The sequence below is a fragment of the Schistosoma haematobium genome, chromosome 1 (genome assembly GCF_000699445.3).
Source record: "Schistosoma haematobium chromosome 1, whole genome shotgun sequence".
Taxonomy (NCBI): Eukaryota; Metazoa; Platyhelminthes; class Trematoda; order Strigeidida; family Schistosomatidae; genus Schistosoma; species Schistosoma haematobium.
The window spans coordinates 55,641,400-55,659,074 of record NC_067196.1 but is presented as its reverse complement, the minus strand read 5'-3'; the positions used below and the strand labels follow the sequence as shown (position 1 = coordinate 55,659,074).

The 17,675-nt window shown below is 33.5% G+C and overlaps 1 protein-coding gene across 1 annotated transcript; it reads right to left on the bottom strand.

Annotated features, from left to right (window-relative positions):
* Positions 1–747: 747 nt before the first annotated feature.
* On the bottom strand, positions 748–15,841 carry MS3_00001654 (uncharacterized protein). The gene is made up of 4 exons (XM_012946105.2): positions 15,397–15,841; positions 9,848–10,042; positions 2,196–2,809; positions 748–1,250 (listed from the first exon to the last, which is right to left on the bottom strand). The coding sequence occupies exons 1-3, from the start codon at positions 15,649–15,651 to the stop codon at positions 2,732–2,734; spliced, it is 528 nt and encodes a 175-aa protein (XP_012801559.1). The 5' UTR covers positions 15,652–15,841; the 3' UTR covers positions 748–1,250; positions 2,196–2,731.
* Positions 15,842–17,675: the final 1,834 nt, after the last annotated feature.

Below are 17,675 nucleotides of genomic sequence, written 5' to 3'. Positions count from 1 at the left end.
GCATTAGGAGTAACAGGCGTAAGTAATTAAGTAAGTAAGTAAACGAAATGTTCAGATAGTTTTTATTATTATAGATATAATAGTATTCTTCATTAAAGAATCCTTAATTTTATACATACACATTGTAGTTCTAAATCACTTTTATATTTCTGAAAGGTAATCTTAAAACAAATCACTAGTTTTATTGAATATACTTACTTGTATACAAAAGTGTTCATGCCTAAAATCATTTGAATCCGATTGATTTCTTTTAGTTTATTCTCACTTAAACAAATGTAACCCATTTTTGTGATTTCCCTCAAAATATATTGATTAATTTTAAGGTCATAAGGAAGACATAATATGTTGACCTTATTTTCGTAATAGAACATTATAGTTTTAATCAATTTTTATTTATTTTAGTTTTGGGAAATTTTCAAGGATTATAAAATGTAAAGTTTGTATTGTTTAAAAAAATAGTTTATATTAAAGAAATGTTGACATACTGTGTAACTTGTTCTTTTTTTTCCTTTTAGCAATTCATTTGACAGTTGCTATAGCCGTTATATACTAATGGTCACAGTAACCATAATATTTTTAAAATGTTTTAAGGGTTTTCTGTAAGTAAAATGATTTTAACAAGAAAAAAAGGTTTATTATAATGTTTTTACTTTCGAACACTTTTTGAATTGTTAAACTGAAAAAAAAGGTTTTACAGAGTTGAAATACAAAACTAATAAACAGTTTTAGTATTTAATGATACTTTAAGAGGTTAGTATGTTGAACATGGAAAGGCTTATAAGATATCTTATTCAACCATATTCTACAATAAGAAGACCAGTATTAATGAAATGTACAGATAGCTTACATTATGAGCTAACATAAGTTGGAAAACCGTTAGATACTTGAGAATACTGAATGGAGATTTTTACTATAGTTTTAAACTACTTAACCGTGCACAAATACAAACATGTCAGGGATCGAATTCAAGACCTTCAGGTATGACAACAAGTGTGTTGGCAATAAAATTCAAAAGTTTATACTTTTAATTCCAGTTATTTTGTAATTGAGTGTGAAAAAACACTTGATGTCATCAGTAAGTAATTGTCTTACACTTGATATGATCACATCTCTTCAGTCATGGCTCCTCAATGCAACTTCGGTCGCTAATCTTGCAGTTAATTACTGGTGACTACATGTGAACGGATTTGTGGAAACCAGCTCAATTTCTCTTCCTCACGAACTAGCATCAACCGAATAGTCGTGGAACTCTAAGAAGTACAGGAAGATAGAAAGTATACTAAAATTAAACTAATCTTCATAAAGTTGCTCAGTCTAATAACTGTCAAATACTGCATTTTAAGAAAGCGAATTTCCTAAACATCAAGAATAATAAATAATTCACAACGATCAGAGACGATTATGCACTTGTGTTCACAGTAATATACAGTAAATATAAAAATGTTTATTTATGAAGATTTCTTTTCTCACAAGCAATTTACAATAATAGTCCAATACTAGTAAACTAAATATTCAACGTGAAATACACTCTGTAAGATTTAGAAAGTAACCAATTTTTAGTTAAAACATAGATGGATTCTACTATTTTCATTCAGTAAAATGCTATGGTACGGCCGAGTATGGGTAGAGTCAGCTCCCCCACGCGAAATCCTCTCACATGGCTACGTGTATACAGCCACTCACAACGAAGTCCTACTCACTCAATTCTCTTCATGGAAGTATTGTTTACGAAATTGAAAGAACAAAAAGCGATTGTCTGGCGCTTCATCCCGGTTGGTGAGTACAGAGAGTCCATCTAGTAGAGTTGGAAAACCCTGATTCCCAATCAATGATGCACAAGGGCTCCAGAATCCTGAGGGAACAAAAGGTGTATTAACCTATTATTGGTCACCGGCTACCATGGGAGTGCATCTCCTGACGTTGCTCCACTGCCATATGGATCAGACCTTTAGGTACAAGACTCCAGAAGTGGCCACCCAATCTGGATCACAGCCCACACACAAATTAAGTGACTTGTGTGTCACATATGTATTCGGCGTACCTTTGTACCAATATTTATGTGTTCAAATAAAATAATAAAAGAAATAAATAAAAATACAAAAACAAAAGAGATTGCTTTCTTTAGATCTAATATGATTATCATAGTTAACTTGTCACTTTACTACATTAATAGTAATGATAATTAGAATACATACTCATTAAATCGATACATCATCTCAGTGTACTTTCATACCAATTTTCAACTATATTTCAAGAAAATTAATTTGATTCCTTATTCATTTCAATGGTAAATCGTTCGAATTATCTTAATGGTGACAAATAAATAAATCTTTTTTTATAAAGAAAAAAGTTTTCTTTGTAAAATTCTCATCTTTGAAATGATTTTTTTTCGCAGGAAAGTACAATATTCATTAATTAATAGTTACCATGTGCTTTTTATACAGGATACAATTGATAAGTTTGTTCATATTGTTATGATTAAAGATTGATTTTTTTTAAAAAAAAAGCATATCAGATTTGTTACTAGAGGAATGAAGTGTATTTTGTAAATATGGGAAAAATAAATAACTCATTAGTTTACTTTTTACATTATTGTGCACAAATAAAGTTAATTAAGAATACAGTTTATTTGAAAGACAGTTCAATAAATTAATGCTTCAACAATGTGATTCAGTTACTGACATTGTATTCATATCTTCATTGTTTATAAAGCGGATTATTATCATTAGTATTATTCTGGTTTTGATGTTGAACAATCAAATATAGTCCATCTTCTTTTACTGCTCATCTCATGTAAGTTTTTTGATTTCTACAAAATTCAATAGAGTATAAAGATAAATAGAGAAAAAATATTTTAAAACATGACAATAATAATATGAAATGATTCTTTACAGAAATTGAATGAGTCTAATTGCCGTTATTAGTTTTCAAATACTCAAAATCAGCAGATTTAATTTTTAGAATAGACAAACTCGTGGAGATTAAACAATTTTTTTTTAGTTCAAAACACCAACTGGTTTTCTCTAGACCACCATTGAAAACTTGAAAGGACTGAAGAGTCGTTTCGTCTCAATATTGGACAATTCAGGAGTACACATCCACTACTCCTAATCCGTAACTCAAATGTACAAGAAGGCCGTGATAGTTGGAGTTCAACCATATCTAGTATGAGACGCTTATCCACTGTGGGCAATAGATGAGGGTAGTTCAATAGCGTGAACTAAATTGTTGTTAATTTATAGAATGTCTACTGTCAGCGAATTTGTTTTTAATTTTTTATGTTCAGTGAATACATTTTCCCAGATGCTTTCACAATATAACACATTTTATTTTCCTATAAATTTTCAGTTAAAATACAGAAAACCATGGCAAACGAGATCACAGTACAATGTTCTTTTTGTAACCTCAGCACAAGTACAACCACATGACAAGTCCATTGTGTTTAAATTTTTGTCTGGTAATGTCTTATGGTAATCATAAATCTATTAAGTAATTTGTAGTGATAAATGAATTTCCAATATAGACACCAATTAACCCTGACATTGTCAAACATGTATTGTCCTTGTCGGTTTACGTGAACCTGAAGACACAATGTCATACATTCACATTACTTGGTGTTTTACTGAACACCTAATAATGTCTTTTCCGGCAACTTCTGTTTTTCACAAACATAGTTGATCATGCAGACCAAAATTCTTTTCTCTCTTAATTGTGACAATTTGGAATGTGAGTAACGGCAGAGGGTGAGGTGAGTCAGCTACCCCATGCAAAACGCTCTCACATGGCTACGTGTATACAGCCACTCACAACGAAGTCCTACTCACTCAATTCTCTTCATGGAAGTATTGTTTACGAAATTGAAAGAACAAAAAGCGATTGTCTGGCGCTTCATCCCGGTTGGTGAGTACAGAGGGTCCATCTAGTAGAGTTGGAAAACCCTGATTCCCAATCAATGATGCACAAGGGCTCCGGAATCCTGAGGGAACGAAAGGTGTATTAACCTATTATTGGTCACCGGCTACCATGGGAGTGCATCTCCTGACGTTGCTCCACTGCCATATGGATCAGACCTTTAGGTCGATGGCTCCGGGTACGGCTCTTTAAAAGAACCACCTACTATGATTCAGGTACCCGATCAGTATCACAGCCCACACACAAATTAAGTGACTTGTGTGTCACATATGTATTCGGTTCTCCTTTGTATCAATATTTATGTTTTCAAATAAGTAAACAACCGTTGAATTTTAAATTTACGTTTGTCATTGAATAGTTAGTGTTTATTACTTTTAATTAGTAAATTTGTAAGTTTATTTAAATTTGCATTTTCATGGGGAATTCGACTTCCACTATTTTCTTTTTTCAACTAACATAATTATTAAAAATTATATATAAACTTCTAACTGAATTTAAATTAGCATTAAATTGACCGGATTGCAAAGTAATATTCATTTAAACAATTGGAAAGATTAATAAACATAGTTCAGTTTAAGTTCTTAATTAAGAATTCCCATTTTTATTTACATTCTATGGTTTTGGTCAAATAACCAGTCTCTTGTTGATTGGTGATAAAAGCAATGCTTGATATTCGCGGTTTATTGTTTATAGATATCAATGAGGAATTTGAAATTGACATGAAGTAGACAGAGAATATCCATTTAATATCATCAAATTTCAATCTACTTATTATAATCGAAACTCCGCCTGTAGCTCTTCTAGAGTTACTGCCGGTCCCAAGCCCGGGTAAAGGAGGAGGGTTGGGCATGGGGTTAGCGTCCCCATCCCGTAGAAAACTAACTCGCTAAAAAACGCTTACCAGAAAAAATAATTCAAACCATTTTAACTCTGCCCTGAGAGTTAGAAGGTCTTCATTTAGAAGAATTATGACGCTTCATGGTGAAAGCCGAATTCCTTCGGAAGCCACGAGGCCGATGCCCCTTCTAACAACCAGAGCAAAAATTTTTATAGGTACATGGAACGTCCGAACAATGTGGGAAACCGGGAAGACCAGCCAAATAGCAACGGAAATGAGGAGATACAACTTGGCAGTACTGGGAATCAGCGAAACCCACTGGACCCAAGCTGGACAGAAAAGGCTAGCTACGGGAGAGATGCTGCTATACTCCGGTCACGAAGAGGAAAATGCTCCACACACACAGGGAGTTGCTCTTATGCTGTCCAAAGTAGCACGAAATGCACTTGTAGGATGGGAATCCCACGGATCCAGAATCATCAAAGCATCATTCAAAACAAAGAAGGAGGGGATCTTAATGAATATTATCCAATGTTATGCACCCACCAATGATAGCAACGACGACATTAAAGATCAATTCTACGAGCGGCTGCAGTCAATCATAGAGAAATGCTCAAGAAAGGACCTCACCATTCTGATGGGAGATCTAAATGCCAAGGTCGGAATAGACAACACTGGATATGAAGATATTATGGGACGACATGGACTGGGAGAGAGGAACGAAAATGGAGAAAGATTTGCAAATTTGTGTGCATTCAACAAATTAGTCATAGGAGGCACAATATTTCCACACAAGTGTATACACAAGGCTACATGGATCTCACCGGACCACACTACAGAGAACCAGATAGACCATATTTGCATAAAAAAAAATTCCGAAGGACAATGGAAGACTTGAGAACCAGGAGAGGAGCTGACGTAGCTTCAGATCACCACCTAGTTGTAGCCAATTTAAAACTGAAGCTAAAAAAGAACTGGACAAGTGGACAAACAGCACTACAAAGGTTCAATACAGCCTTCCTTCGAGATACTGATAAACTCAATGAATTCAAGATAGCTCTCAACAACAGATTCCAAGCCTTTCAAGATCTACTGAAGGAAGAAGAAACTACCATGGAGGACAACTGGAAAGGCATCAAAGAAACATTGACTTCAACGTGTCAAGAGGTTCTGGGCCTAAAGAAACACCATCATAAGGAATGGATCTCTATACAAACACTGGACAAGATCAAAGAAAGGAAGAACAAGAAGACAGCAATTAACAACAGCCGAACACGAGCAGAGAAAGTCCAAGCACAAGCTGAATACATAGAAGCAAACAAGCAAGTGAAGAGGAGCATTAGAGCCGACAGGAAGAAATACGTGGAAGAATTAGCAACGACGGCAGAAAAAGCTGCTAGAGAAGGAAATATGAAACAGCTCTACGATACAACGAAGAAACTATCAGGGAAATACAGTAAACCAGAGAGGCCGGTCAAAGACAAAGAAGGCAAGCCAATCACTGAAATTCAACAACAGCGAAACAGATGGGTAGAATACTTCGAGGAACTCCTGAATAGGCCGGCTCCAATGAATCCACCGAACATCGAAGCAGCACACACAGATCTTCCTATAGATGTCAACCCACCAACGACGGAAGAAATTAGAATGGCCGTCAGACAAATCAAGAACGGGAAAGCAGCAGGACCCGACAACATACCAGCTGAAGCACTGAAATCAGACGTCGAAGTAACCACAAGCATGCTTTACCCTCTATTCAAAAAGATTTGGGAGGAGGAACAAGTGCCAATGGACTGGAAAGAAGGACACCTCATCAAGATTCCAAAGAAAGGAGATCTGAGCAAATGTGAAAACTACAGAGGCATTACACTACTGTCAATACCAGGGAAAGTCTTCAACAGGGTGTTGCTGAACCGGATGAAGGATGCAGTAGATGCCCAACTTCGAGATCAACAAGCTGGATTCCGAAAGGATCGGTCGTGCACAGACCAAATTGCAACACTACGGATCATCGTCGAACAATCAGTTGAGTGGAACTCGTCACTATACATCAACTTCATTGATTATGAAAAGGCATTCGACAGTGTAGATAGGAGGACGTTATGGAAACTTCTTCGACACTACGGAGTTCCTGAGAAGATTGTCAATATTATCCGGAACTCATACGACGGACTACAGTGCAAAGTAGTGCATGGAGGACAGCTGACAGATGCATTCCAAGTAAGGACCGGAGTCAGACAAGGCTGTTTACTCTCTCCCTTCCTCTTTCTTCTGGTGGTCGACTGGATTATGAAGACCTCGACATCTGAAGGAAAACACGGAATACAATGGACAGCTCAGAACCAATTAGACGATCTGGACTTCGCAGATGACCTAGCCCTCCTATCACGTACACACGAACAGATGCAGATAAAGACAGCCAGTGTAGCAGCAGTCTCTGCATCAGTAGGCCTCAGCATACACAAAGGGAAAACCAAGGTCCTCAAATTCAAAGCGGAGAACAGCAATCCAATGTAGAATCCTTCACATATCTGGGAAGCATCGTCGATAGACATGGAGGTTCAGATGCAGACGTAAAGGCGAGGATTGGCAAAGCAAGGGCCGCATTCCTACAATTGAAGAACATATGGAACTCAAAACAACTTTCAACCAATATCAAAGTGAGAATCTTCAATACGAACGTCAAGGCAATTCTACTGTATGGAGCTGAAACTTGGAGAACTACAACAACCACAATCAAGAAAGTACAAGTATTTATAAATAGCTGTCTACGCAAGATACTCAACATCCATTGGCCGGATACCATCAGCAATAGCCTTCTGTGGGAGAGAACAAACCAACTTCCAGCTGAAGAGGAAATTAGGAAAAGACGATGGAAATGGATAGGACATACATTACGCAAATCGTCAAACTGCATCACGAGGCAAGCTCTAACTTGGAATCCTGAAGGGAAGCGGAAAAGAGGAAGGCCAAAGAACACATTACGTCGGATAATAGAAGCAGATATGAAAAGGATGAATTACAACTGGAAGGAGCTGGAAAGGATTGCCCAGGACAGGGTTGGATGGAGAATGCTGGTGAGCGACCTATGCTCCTTCACGAGGAGTAACAGGTGTAAGTAAGTAAGTAAGTATTATAATCGACTTAATTTGTTCTGTGATTTAATTTGTTCTTCTGCCACACGTAGTTAAAGGCATTAACGTCTACGTGATGTGAAAGAATCCAGGTACTTGGATAAATGTTTTCCAGCTTTTACCGTTTTATTTACGATCGTCGCGATGGTGATCAGATTACCGGCCAATTCCTTCTACATAGAGAATCTGTTCATAAATAGCAGCCATTGTTGCCAAGGCTAAATTTCCTATCTATCCTTATTCTCACTTATTTGTTAACACTTAAACAGTTTACCAAGAATAATAAGCATTAAATTATCAATCAAATAATCCATATTTTAAGAATTTTTGCGAACTCTGAGAATTTCTTTACTCATAATTTGATCTGTTAATTTTTTTTAATCATTACCTACACATACAATTTAAAATTCGTAAATACCTTTAATTAACTCACAACCACCAGACTGTCACTGTATAACTTGGTCATTACAGTTGATTTTACGATAAAAAATTAACTGAAAGGAAAATGCTGAGTGGAAATGGTGTTGTTTTTTAGTTGACTGTTATACAGCTAATATGATACATTTATAACTATACAAATTATTAGGTTTAAAAGATAACAACAATTTTGTTGCTTAGTTACGTTGTTTACAATGATCTCTTCTTGGGTGTTTAATTTTTGTTATAACTTCATAACATTAAGCTGTTCTTAGAATATTATTCAGTTTCAGTTTATTTACGGATGAGGGAGGGGTTCATGTCACTTCTTAAATGCATGTCCATAAAGTAAACAATAGATTTTTATTCGCCCTTAAATGATTTCAAACTGTTTAGTATTAATTTAGTACTGAACTGACTAACCTCAGTACATAAATTCCTTGAACGGATGATTCAATACTGCCTAGATTTACTTATTGGTTATATTTTGGAGAGTTGCTGATCACTTCATTCCATTGAAAAAGCTAGTGACCAACATAACTCATCAGTCTAGTGGCTGATACTTGTGTTAGATCTCTCTGTGAACATCAACACGGATGCAGGTATATACGTTAAGATTAATTCCATAAAAGTTGAACCATGTATCCTGGATTCAGTCACTAACAAAACATAATATGTAGATTTAATCCTTGTTTTAACATTGATTGTTACCAAATGAAACTTTCAAATGATTTATGATTCAGCCTACCAATACTCATTTCATATCTTATCTACTGTTCCTGTAAACGCACCGCCAGTCTTACTACTAAATTAAACACTATTGATTTACCTATTATTGTTTTCAATGAGAAAGAAAAGAGAATAAAACCATTCTGTTGGTCGAGTTTCAAGTCGTTATTAATGGAAATCAATGTTTAAATTATATAAGATGGTTAGTTTCGTAAGGGAAAATAGAATTAGCATCAATAATGTAATATTTTTTTCTAAATAAGACTTTGTACATATATAAACATAAGAATTTTATTTAAATGATCTAAATTTTATCATTTCACACGGTTTCACAACTATTCTATAACATTCATTCTTTTAAATAACAGTTCATTTGACATTCTCTATGATACAAAGAAACGTTGTTAAAGATTTGTTGAATTAATTAATTTGTCATTGTAATAATAATAAAAAGTTCTATACCAAATTCGATAGCCTATATGATAATGTCATGAAGATCCACAATAGGACATTTTCAAACTTTCTCAGTATAAGGTCGTGGAAGTTGTTGAATTTCATTGAATTTATGAATCAGTTTAAGTTAGAACACCATCGAAAACCTGGACGCCCTGAGCGGCCGCTTCGTCCTAGTATGAAATATTCACAAAGCGGTTGATGATTTCAATAAAAATCAAATTTTCTATTAATAGGATACAAGGGAGTGTGGAATACTACTCATTCCAAGCACTTATTACCTTAGAAGTGTATCTCTTTTGACAACATAATGTTTATTAAAATAACTCTTCAAAAATCATGTATAATAAAATACTATATTTACCTTTAAACTCTCTTCAAGTTCATCACCAACTAAACTTAATCTTGATACTAATTTACCAGAATTCAATCCTTCATGAAATCCAGGCAGACTAACTGATTGTCGTCGACACATAATATTATCGAATTGAAAAGAGTTTGTTCGAGATTCTCTTACTGTGTGTGACTCATTGTAGTTGTATAAAGTTTCACGTGAATACTAAAATGAAAGAGATAAACTATTAATATAGGTGAATACTTTTCTAAGTTACTGACTTTAAAAAGTGTATAGATGCTAATACCTTTGTATTTTAGTAGGATGGTATGTAGTTAATAATTTAATTGGAAAATAGTTTCAGTCATGGATCCATAACAATTGAAGGATCATTGTTAACTGTATCTGAACAAGTTTAAGGAGGGATATCTGTAAAACATCCAAATATAAAATAATCACGAATTTCCTGATGACTAGTTTTGAAGTAAATTTAGAATTTTCTGCTGGGGGGTTAAATCCAAACGGATCGTAAATAGGTTAGTTACCCTTGATATCATCGTGTGATGATCCCGCTTTACCTTGAATCAAAGAGAGCTGAAAATGTGAATCACCGGAATTCAACTCAGAGGTTTGAATGTAACCTACTCAATGAGAGACTTAAGATAAATACTTTGGTCCCATATGGTGGGTTCGTTACTAAACAATAAACCAAGGCAGTTGTACAGTACTTCTTGGCATTTATTGGTTTACCAAATGACTTGAGACTATGAAAAAAGATATCCCAAAAGTCTGCAGTTTTGTCTAAAATTTCTGGAAATCAGTTACTGGTTTCTTGAGTATAACCTTAAAAAACGTAATGAATTAAGTACAATTGAATAATTTGATGAGTAAAAATTATTTATAAATCAGTGGGTTTTATAAACATTTAATCTGTACTATGTTATTTTGACTTATTCTTAATTTTTTAATATAATTTTACTTGAACTGTGTTTGAAAGAGTTATATATTTTATTCAAATCAATGTCTTTTCTTAGAAACCCCATGGCATAGCCAAGGGTGGGGAGTGTGAGCTCTCTCACGCGAAATGCTCTCACATGGCTACGTGTATACAGCCACTCACAACGAAGTCCTACACACTCAATTCTCTTCACGGAGGTGTTGCTTACGAAATTGAAAGAACGAAAAGCGAATGTCTGGTGCTTCATCCCGGTTGGTGAATACGGAGGGTCCATTTAGAAGAGTTGGAAAACCCTGATTCCAAACGAATGGTGCACAAGGGCTCCGGTATCCTGAAGAAAGAAATGACGTATGTACATGTTGGTGATCACCAGATACCATGGGAGTGCATCTCCTGACGTTGCTCCACTGCCTTATGGATCAGACCTTAAGGTCGAAGACTCCAGGTGTGGCTCTCTAAGAGATTTGTGCACCCGATCAGTATCACAGGCCACACACAAATTAAGTGACTTCAGTGTCATATATGTATTCGGTTCTCCTTTGTACCAATATTTATGTGTTCAAAAAATAGATAAATAAAAACGCTAGACAATCGTTGGATTATGTGTTTAAGCAATAGCCTTTTATGGCTTTGGTCATGTAACTGTCCGTTCTAACTTGTATCTTCGAAATCAGGAATAGTTTAATTTTATTTTTCACCCAAATTTATGATGCATTTAATGCTATCTTTTCAGAACGTGCTTTAGAAATTCGTGCTATTGACAGACATATATTATTGTACTATATGATAACTCATATCCTGAATTTCATCAGTACCTGTACTCAGTTTTTACGTTTGAGCTATCGTTTTCGTGTAGGATACTTCAAAAAATTTGGATTAAAAATAATATCACTTTAATACCTTATAACGGGAGAATAGTGTTTTATCAATAGTTGAGATCATGAGTTAATGAAGCTAGACCATAATGGAAAACCTGCCTTAAATTGACTCATGATCTCAACTATTGAAATTACTATAATATCCACAAAATCCCTTCTTATAGTGTTTTATGTTAGATTCATATAAATCTACAACTGTGAAGCTAAGAATTGATTGTTGCTAGAAGAAATGAGACACCAATAAATTTTTAAAATTTTTTTTGAGCGGTTATTATTAATAGATCGTATGATGCCTTATCAATGTTTATAGTATTCTGATACTTGATCATACATTTATTCTAATCCAATAGCATACCAAACACTTTTGATTTAAAAAAGTGTTCGTGTATGGAATATAATACATGTATTCTGGAAAACTTAATTACGCTTTACGGATCATGATGATAGTTGAATATCTGTTTTTCTGACTGAAGATTTATAAACTTAGCAATCATACTATATATGATAGAGGGATGACTATTAAAGTTATCATGAAAATAAAGTCGTTATGAGGAACTCTGTAGTTCTCTTATTTATCATTGTCCAACTGTGATTAGAAATTTCCAATGTCAACCAGTTTTTCTTGTTTCATTTCAATCAAAACGTCATACGCCTCCTCGTCTTGTGGTTGTTGGAAACACAACTGGTGGGACTTAATTAGATCAACTGTCTGATTATGTTTGTTGTTCAAAGAATATTCGGATACAGCAGTCAAGCATATAATTGTTATTCTAATCTGGTCACAAATTCAATTGAACAGTTTGGTGGTTATCCAAAATTTACCTGTAGAAACTCTATCGTGAACTCAGGCTTTTTTACTCTATTAATCTTACATTAAAATAAAGTTAGGGAACCGAAAGACACATTCGACTGCTTTTTTAACAAAAATATGATGAACAATAAGTGGCGATACTCATAAACATGGAAGCTTTAAATTATGGATTGATTAGAGACTTGGAAGTAATTTAGATTAAATGTGAATTGTTTATTCTTTCTAACGCATATGAGTTTAGTCAAATAATTGTTGAAACCAATACATGATTATGTATATCTCAGTATTGAACCAATTAAGATTCCTGTCAGAAATGTTTTAATCTCTTTCCCATCATTAGCGAATAAAGATGGATTTGCCATGTGTTATTTCAAATATATGGCCATTTAATCCAAATAAATGGGCTGTTATTTAGTCATATATACATATATATATTGCCTGCTAATAATTGCATAGTCAAACACTAATTTATTATTTGGTTAATTTGTTTTATTCTCCGGTAATTTTCAAACTGGTGGCTTGTTCGTTCACAATCAAGGCATTTTGTTAATTCTTTCAATGTTATATATTTCCATGGTGCTGTTTAAGATATTTGAGGTGGGTCAACAAAAATAATAGGGTAATTTAATCAAGAACTACTATGTTGAAAATTTGATTCAGAATGAAATACTCATTTCTCCTCATTTCACTTTCGCCTTGTTAAAATATCATTGGATGCTATTTACCTTTAAGTGTTTAACACAGATTTTAGTATGGTAAGGTATTGATTGACTGAACTTTGTACTAAATATGCACATCACGTCCATATGATCGCATATATATTCAGTTATTTTAAGTGTTACTTACTACTTTATAGATGACAGTTCACCAAAACTACTTGCTCACTAAGTGTATAAATGCTGTATGTTAATGATATGATTTGCCTTTTATTTTCAATGAGAGGAATTGTGTATCAAAACTCTCTAGATAAGGGTTTCTTTGAAATCATATACAGTATGGGATTATAAATCAATGAATAATTTTATCATCAAACATTGTATTAAATATCACATTTATTGGTTTCTTGTCTTGTTTTCGAGTAACTTTACTTCTGTAAAGACGAGTCGAAATGACGTGCATCATAAAGGTGTGATTCAATAGGGTGAATATCAAATAAGGTGAATTTCATGAGAACGAGCATCAAAAGGAGGCACATGAAAAGCAAGTAGCATTTAATTTCGAAATGACTTAATTGCCAGCCACAGAAAACGTACAGATGTTCAATGAAGTTACAATAATTAGTTCAAGTGAAAGTGTAATCAGATGGATGAACTTGTAACTATTATTTTGTAAATGGATTATTTTATTTTTTATTCTTTTCTGAAATAGAGTTAGGGTACATAAAAAGTAACAAAGAAGGTTTGTTTTAATGTTTTACTGTTTCCGAAAAGAGAACGTACTTAATGATGAGAATTCGTGATTTACGAAATACCATGTAACAAAGTGTAAGTTGCTCTGTTAGACGAACTGTGAATGTACTTAAGAGAAGGTAACAGAATATAACCACGTTTCTGAAAAAACTAGGGTAGATGCAAAATACGCAGTCAGAATAATAGAAGATCGAACTTCTTCAACAGAAGCAACCCATCTGATTGTACCTATGGCATCTACCGGTTCTTTGGATGGGTGTTAACTCAACTACTGCCTGTGGTGCGGATGGAGCATAAAATTTGTCATGGCCTTCAATTAAATTTACCAAATCTAAACTCAGATGATACATCAACAAGCTTGTCGGAATAGGAGCCGACTGCGAGAGGTGGGTGTTTCCTTCCGAATGATAGGAGATCAGATGAAGAACTAATTTTTATATTTCTACAACTAAAAATATGGGATTGTTAGGGGATTTCGTCATTGATATCATTTTGCAATATGCAAAATATCTTCATATTTGTTCATGTAGATCTACACTGTTTACACTATGACGTTTTATCTCGTTAATTTATTGTTTATCAGTATAACAAGCGATAGAAGTACTAATTCGTACGTGCACATCTTTAAGAAATTAAATGAACTAAAATTAACTTTTAATCCATCAGTTATTATAACTGATTGCAAGCATTCAACCAAATTGGTATTTCAAATACTTTATTCAAATGCAGTGCAACAAGGTTATTCGTTCCATCTAAGCCAATGTATATAGCTGAGGCTACAGCAATCATTTAACCATCAACAAAGTTATACTACAGATCAACATTATGCTTTACACATTCATCAGTTACAAACGTTTGCTTTTTTCCGTCTCCAGATGTTAAAATTACATTTGACAGTCAAATGGGGTCACTATTCTTGTAAAAAAATGAATAAATAAGGGACAACAAATTACTCCGAAGACAATCGGTTTAGGAAACCTACAGCATGGAGAGGCCTCAACCGATTTACTTTTTGAATTGTACTGTGCAACGCCAACAGTGTTGGGTGTAATCAACTCACTGAATACCTTCATTCTAGCATTTAAAAAGAAGGAATAATGCTGAATGAGTTGAAATTTGGATATTTCGTCCCATGAATCCAGCTACAGTACGAAAATAAAAAGCACAATGACTTAGCAAAGCACATTAAACTGGTTTTAGAAGACTATAGGAACAGATAATTGCCAGAATATTTACGTGGAATAGCACTCAGTTTGATTTTATACATTTAGACATTAAATTGTGCTACAAAGTTAAGAAATGTAAATAAGATTTACATCTGGATTATTAGGTCACCTTTCTGATAGTCGTTCTTGTACGGGTCATCTTTCATACCCACTCTTATTAATACTTGTCCTTTTGTATGTGCCCTTGTTGAAGGATATCCCAGTGATACCACTAACGCAAAGTAAATATTCGTATCAATATACTACATTGATTATTTTTTTAGAAAAAAATATTCATACAGACAAAGTTTAACCAACCTCAATTTCATTTGATATATCATTAGGATTCATAATATATAATTCATTGGATGATTGAACAGCTGACAAACTTATTTTCTTCTTATATTCTGAATCTTTTGATGTTTTTCTTGAAGAAGATGCAGACCAAAAATCTTCATCATCTGAATAATTAGTATTTATTGTTGATAAAGATGATGAACGTCTTCGTCGAAATACTGACCGTTGTGTAGTCATTGATAAAATACGAATTAAAATCAAATACACTGTATTCATATAATAGAAATCGAATTGAGATTATGTTTTTACAGTATAGTTATTTACCAACATAATTAATAGAAATTCAATTAAATATATTCAATTGTTAATAATTAATATGACATAATAAATGTCTATGAAAATAATCTCCAAGTAATACTTCACTATAATGTTTAAATGTAAACTACTATTAGAAAATATCTTCTACTTATTGACTCATAAGCAGTTTATTTTTATGATAAAATTTAACGGGCGATAAATAGACAGGTCATAGAGATAATTGTATATTCTAGTTATCAGCCTATTGGTTTATTCTTTTGACAATACAATCAATTGTACATATGTGCTCTTTTATTAAGCCTTAGTGATTTGTACTTATATTGATATAAAAAAAAGTAGCAACTAAATTAATGTCACATTTATACATCTATTCTTTGATCTTATTTTATTCAGAATTTAATCCTTGAACTTTAAAATGAAAGAAGGGGAATTGTCCTTAAACAAAAAAAAATAAGCTTTTTTACCCTCCTTGAGTTAATAAATATCATTCTGGATAATAAATCAATAATGACATTAGATAATGAATTATTGTAAACCCCATGTATCCTATTAGTAATGTTATACGATTAGTAGTACTGTAGTGAAGGAGAACACAGGTGAGGACAACCGAATTATCTTCAACACAAAATTATATAGTTACTTGGTAAAATAGAAAAAACCATACTATAATACCTAATTTGCAAAATAGTCTCGGACTTCGTTGTTCTTGTATTTCCATACTAATTGTTTTCTATTCCCGTTCTTCCTTTCTTGGTCTTTCCCATCTTCTGCTGCCAGACATTACATTCCTGACTCGCGTTATATACTACTTATATCAATATAAGTAGCACGCACCACATCACTTATAACTTTTCGGATGATTTGTTAAAACAGATAACACAGTAATTCTGGATGCGACTTGTTTTATATAACGTTTTTTAAAATTTTATTGTAAGCTTTCAATGGAATTAAGCGACTTATTAGGTTTTGGATCTAGAAAATTGGTTGATGATTATTGAGTCTCAATCGATATAGTCATTATGGGAAACAAGTTATTTACCTACTTTATACCAACATACTAAGAGCACATTTAAAGGCCAATGCTTAATACATTGATATGATTATCACTAGTATAAAAAAGAAATGATACAAGTCGATCAGGAGGTTTTTTTGTTTGTAATCGTTTAAGCAAAATATACATTTGGACAAGATCATACTATTGCATTTTACTTGGTAGAATTATACTGTTCGAAGTGTCTTGTTTTATATCAGAGATTTTTATCCACACTACTCTGTTGATAATGGAACATTGTCAACATCAATGTATACATTAAACTTTACTCCATATCTTAAAATGATCAGATAACTATTGAGTGTATGCTTGTTTTTTGACTTTATTTATATCCTATAGAAGTTTTTTATCTTGAAGAGGATCATACTAAACTGTCAAGTGAAATTTCGGGTTATTATATTTTAATTTAATAATCGAATTCATGAGTCAATTGAAGCTAGACCACCAAGGAAAATCTAGAACCACTGAACGGCTGTTTTATCCCAGTTTGGGACTCCTCAGCAGTGCACAGCCATGATCCATATGTTGCATCTTTTTTATACACCAAACGCTCAACAATTGTGAAATTACTCTTTTAGATCCGATGGGATGGTATTTCAGTTTATTGTATTAATCATTCATAAAAAACCAAATCAATCACATACATCTTTTAAATGAACAGATATTACAACACAATACAACGGACTATCCAAACCTATTTATTTAAAGTAACTGGTTTATATGCAAAAAGATCTACCACAAAATTTAAACTATGCTTAAAGATCATTTCAATACAAAGGACCATGAGAAATAGGATTTTGTGAATCACACAAATGAACTAATAATTTTGAAACTTTGGTGACATTTATGATCTGGGATTCTATTTTTGATTCATCAAAGATTTAGTTTTACGGAACTTCTCTTGCTAACCATTATGGTACAAACAAAACAA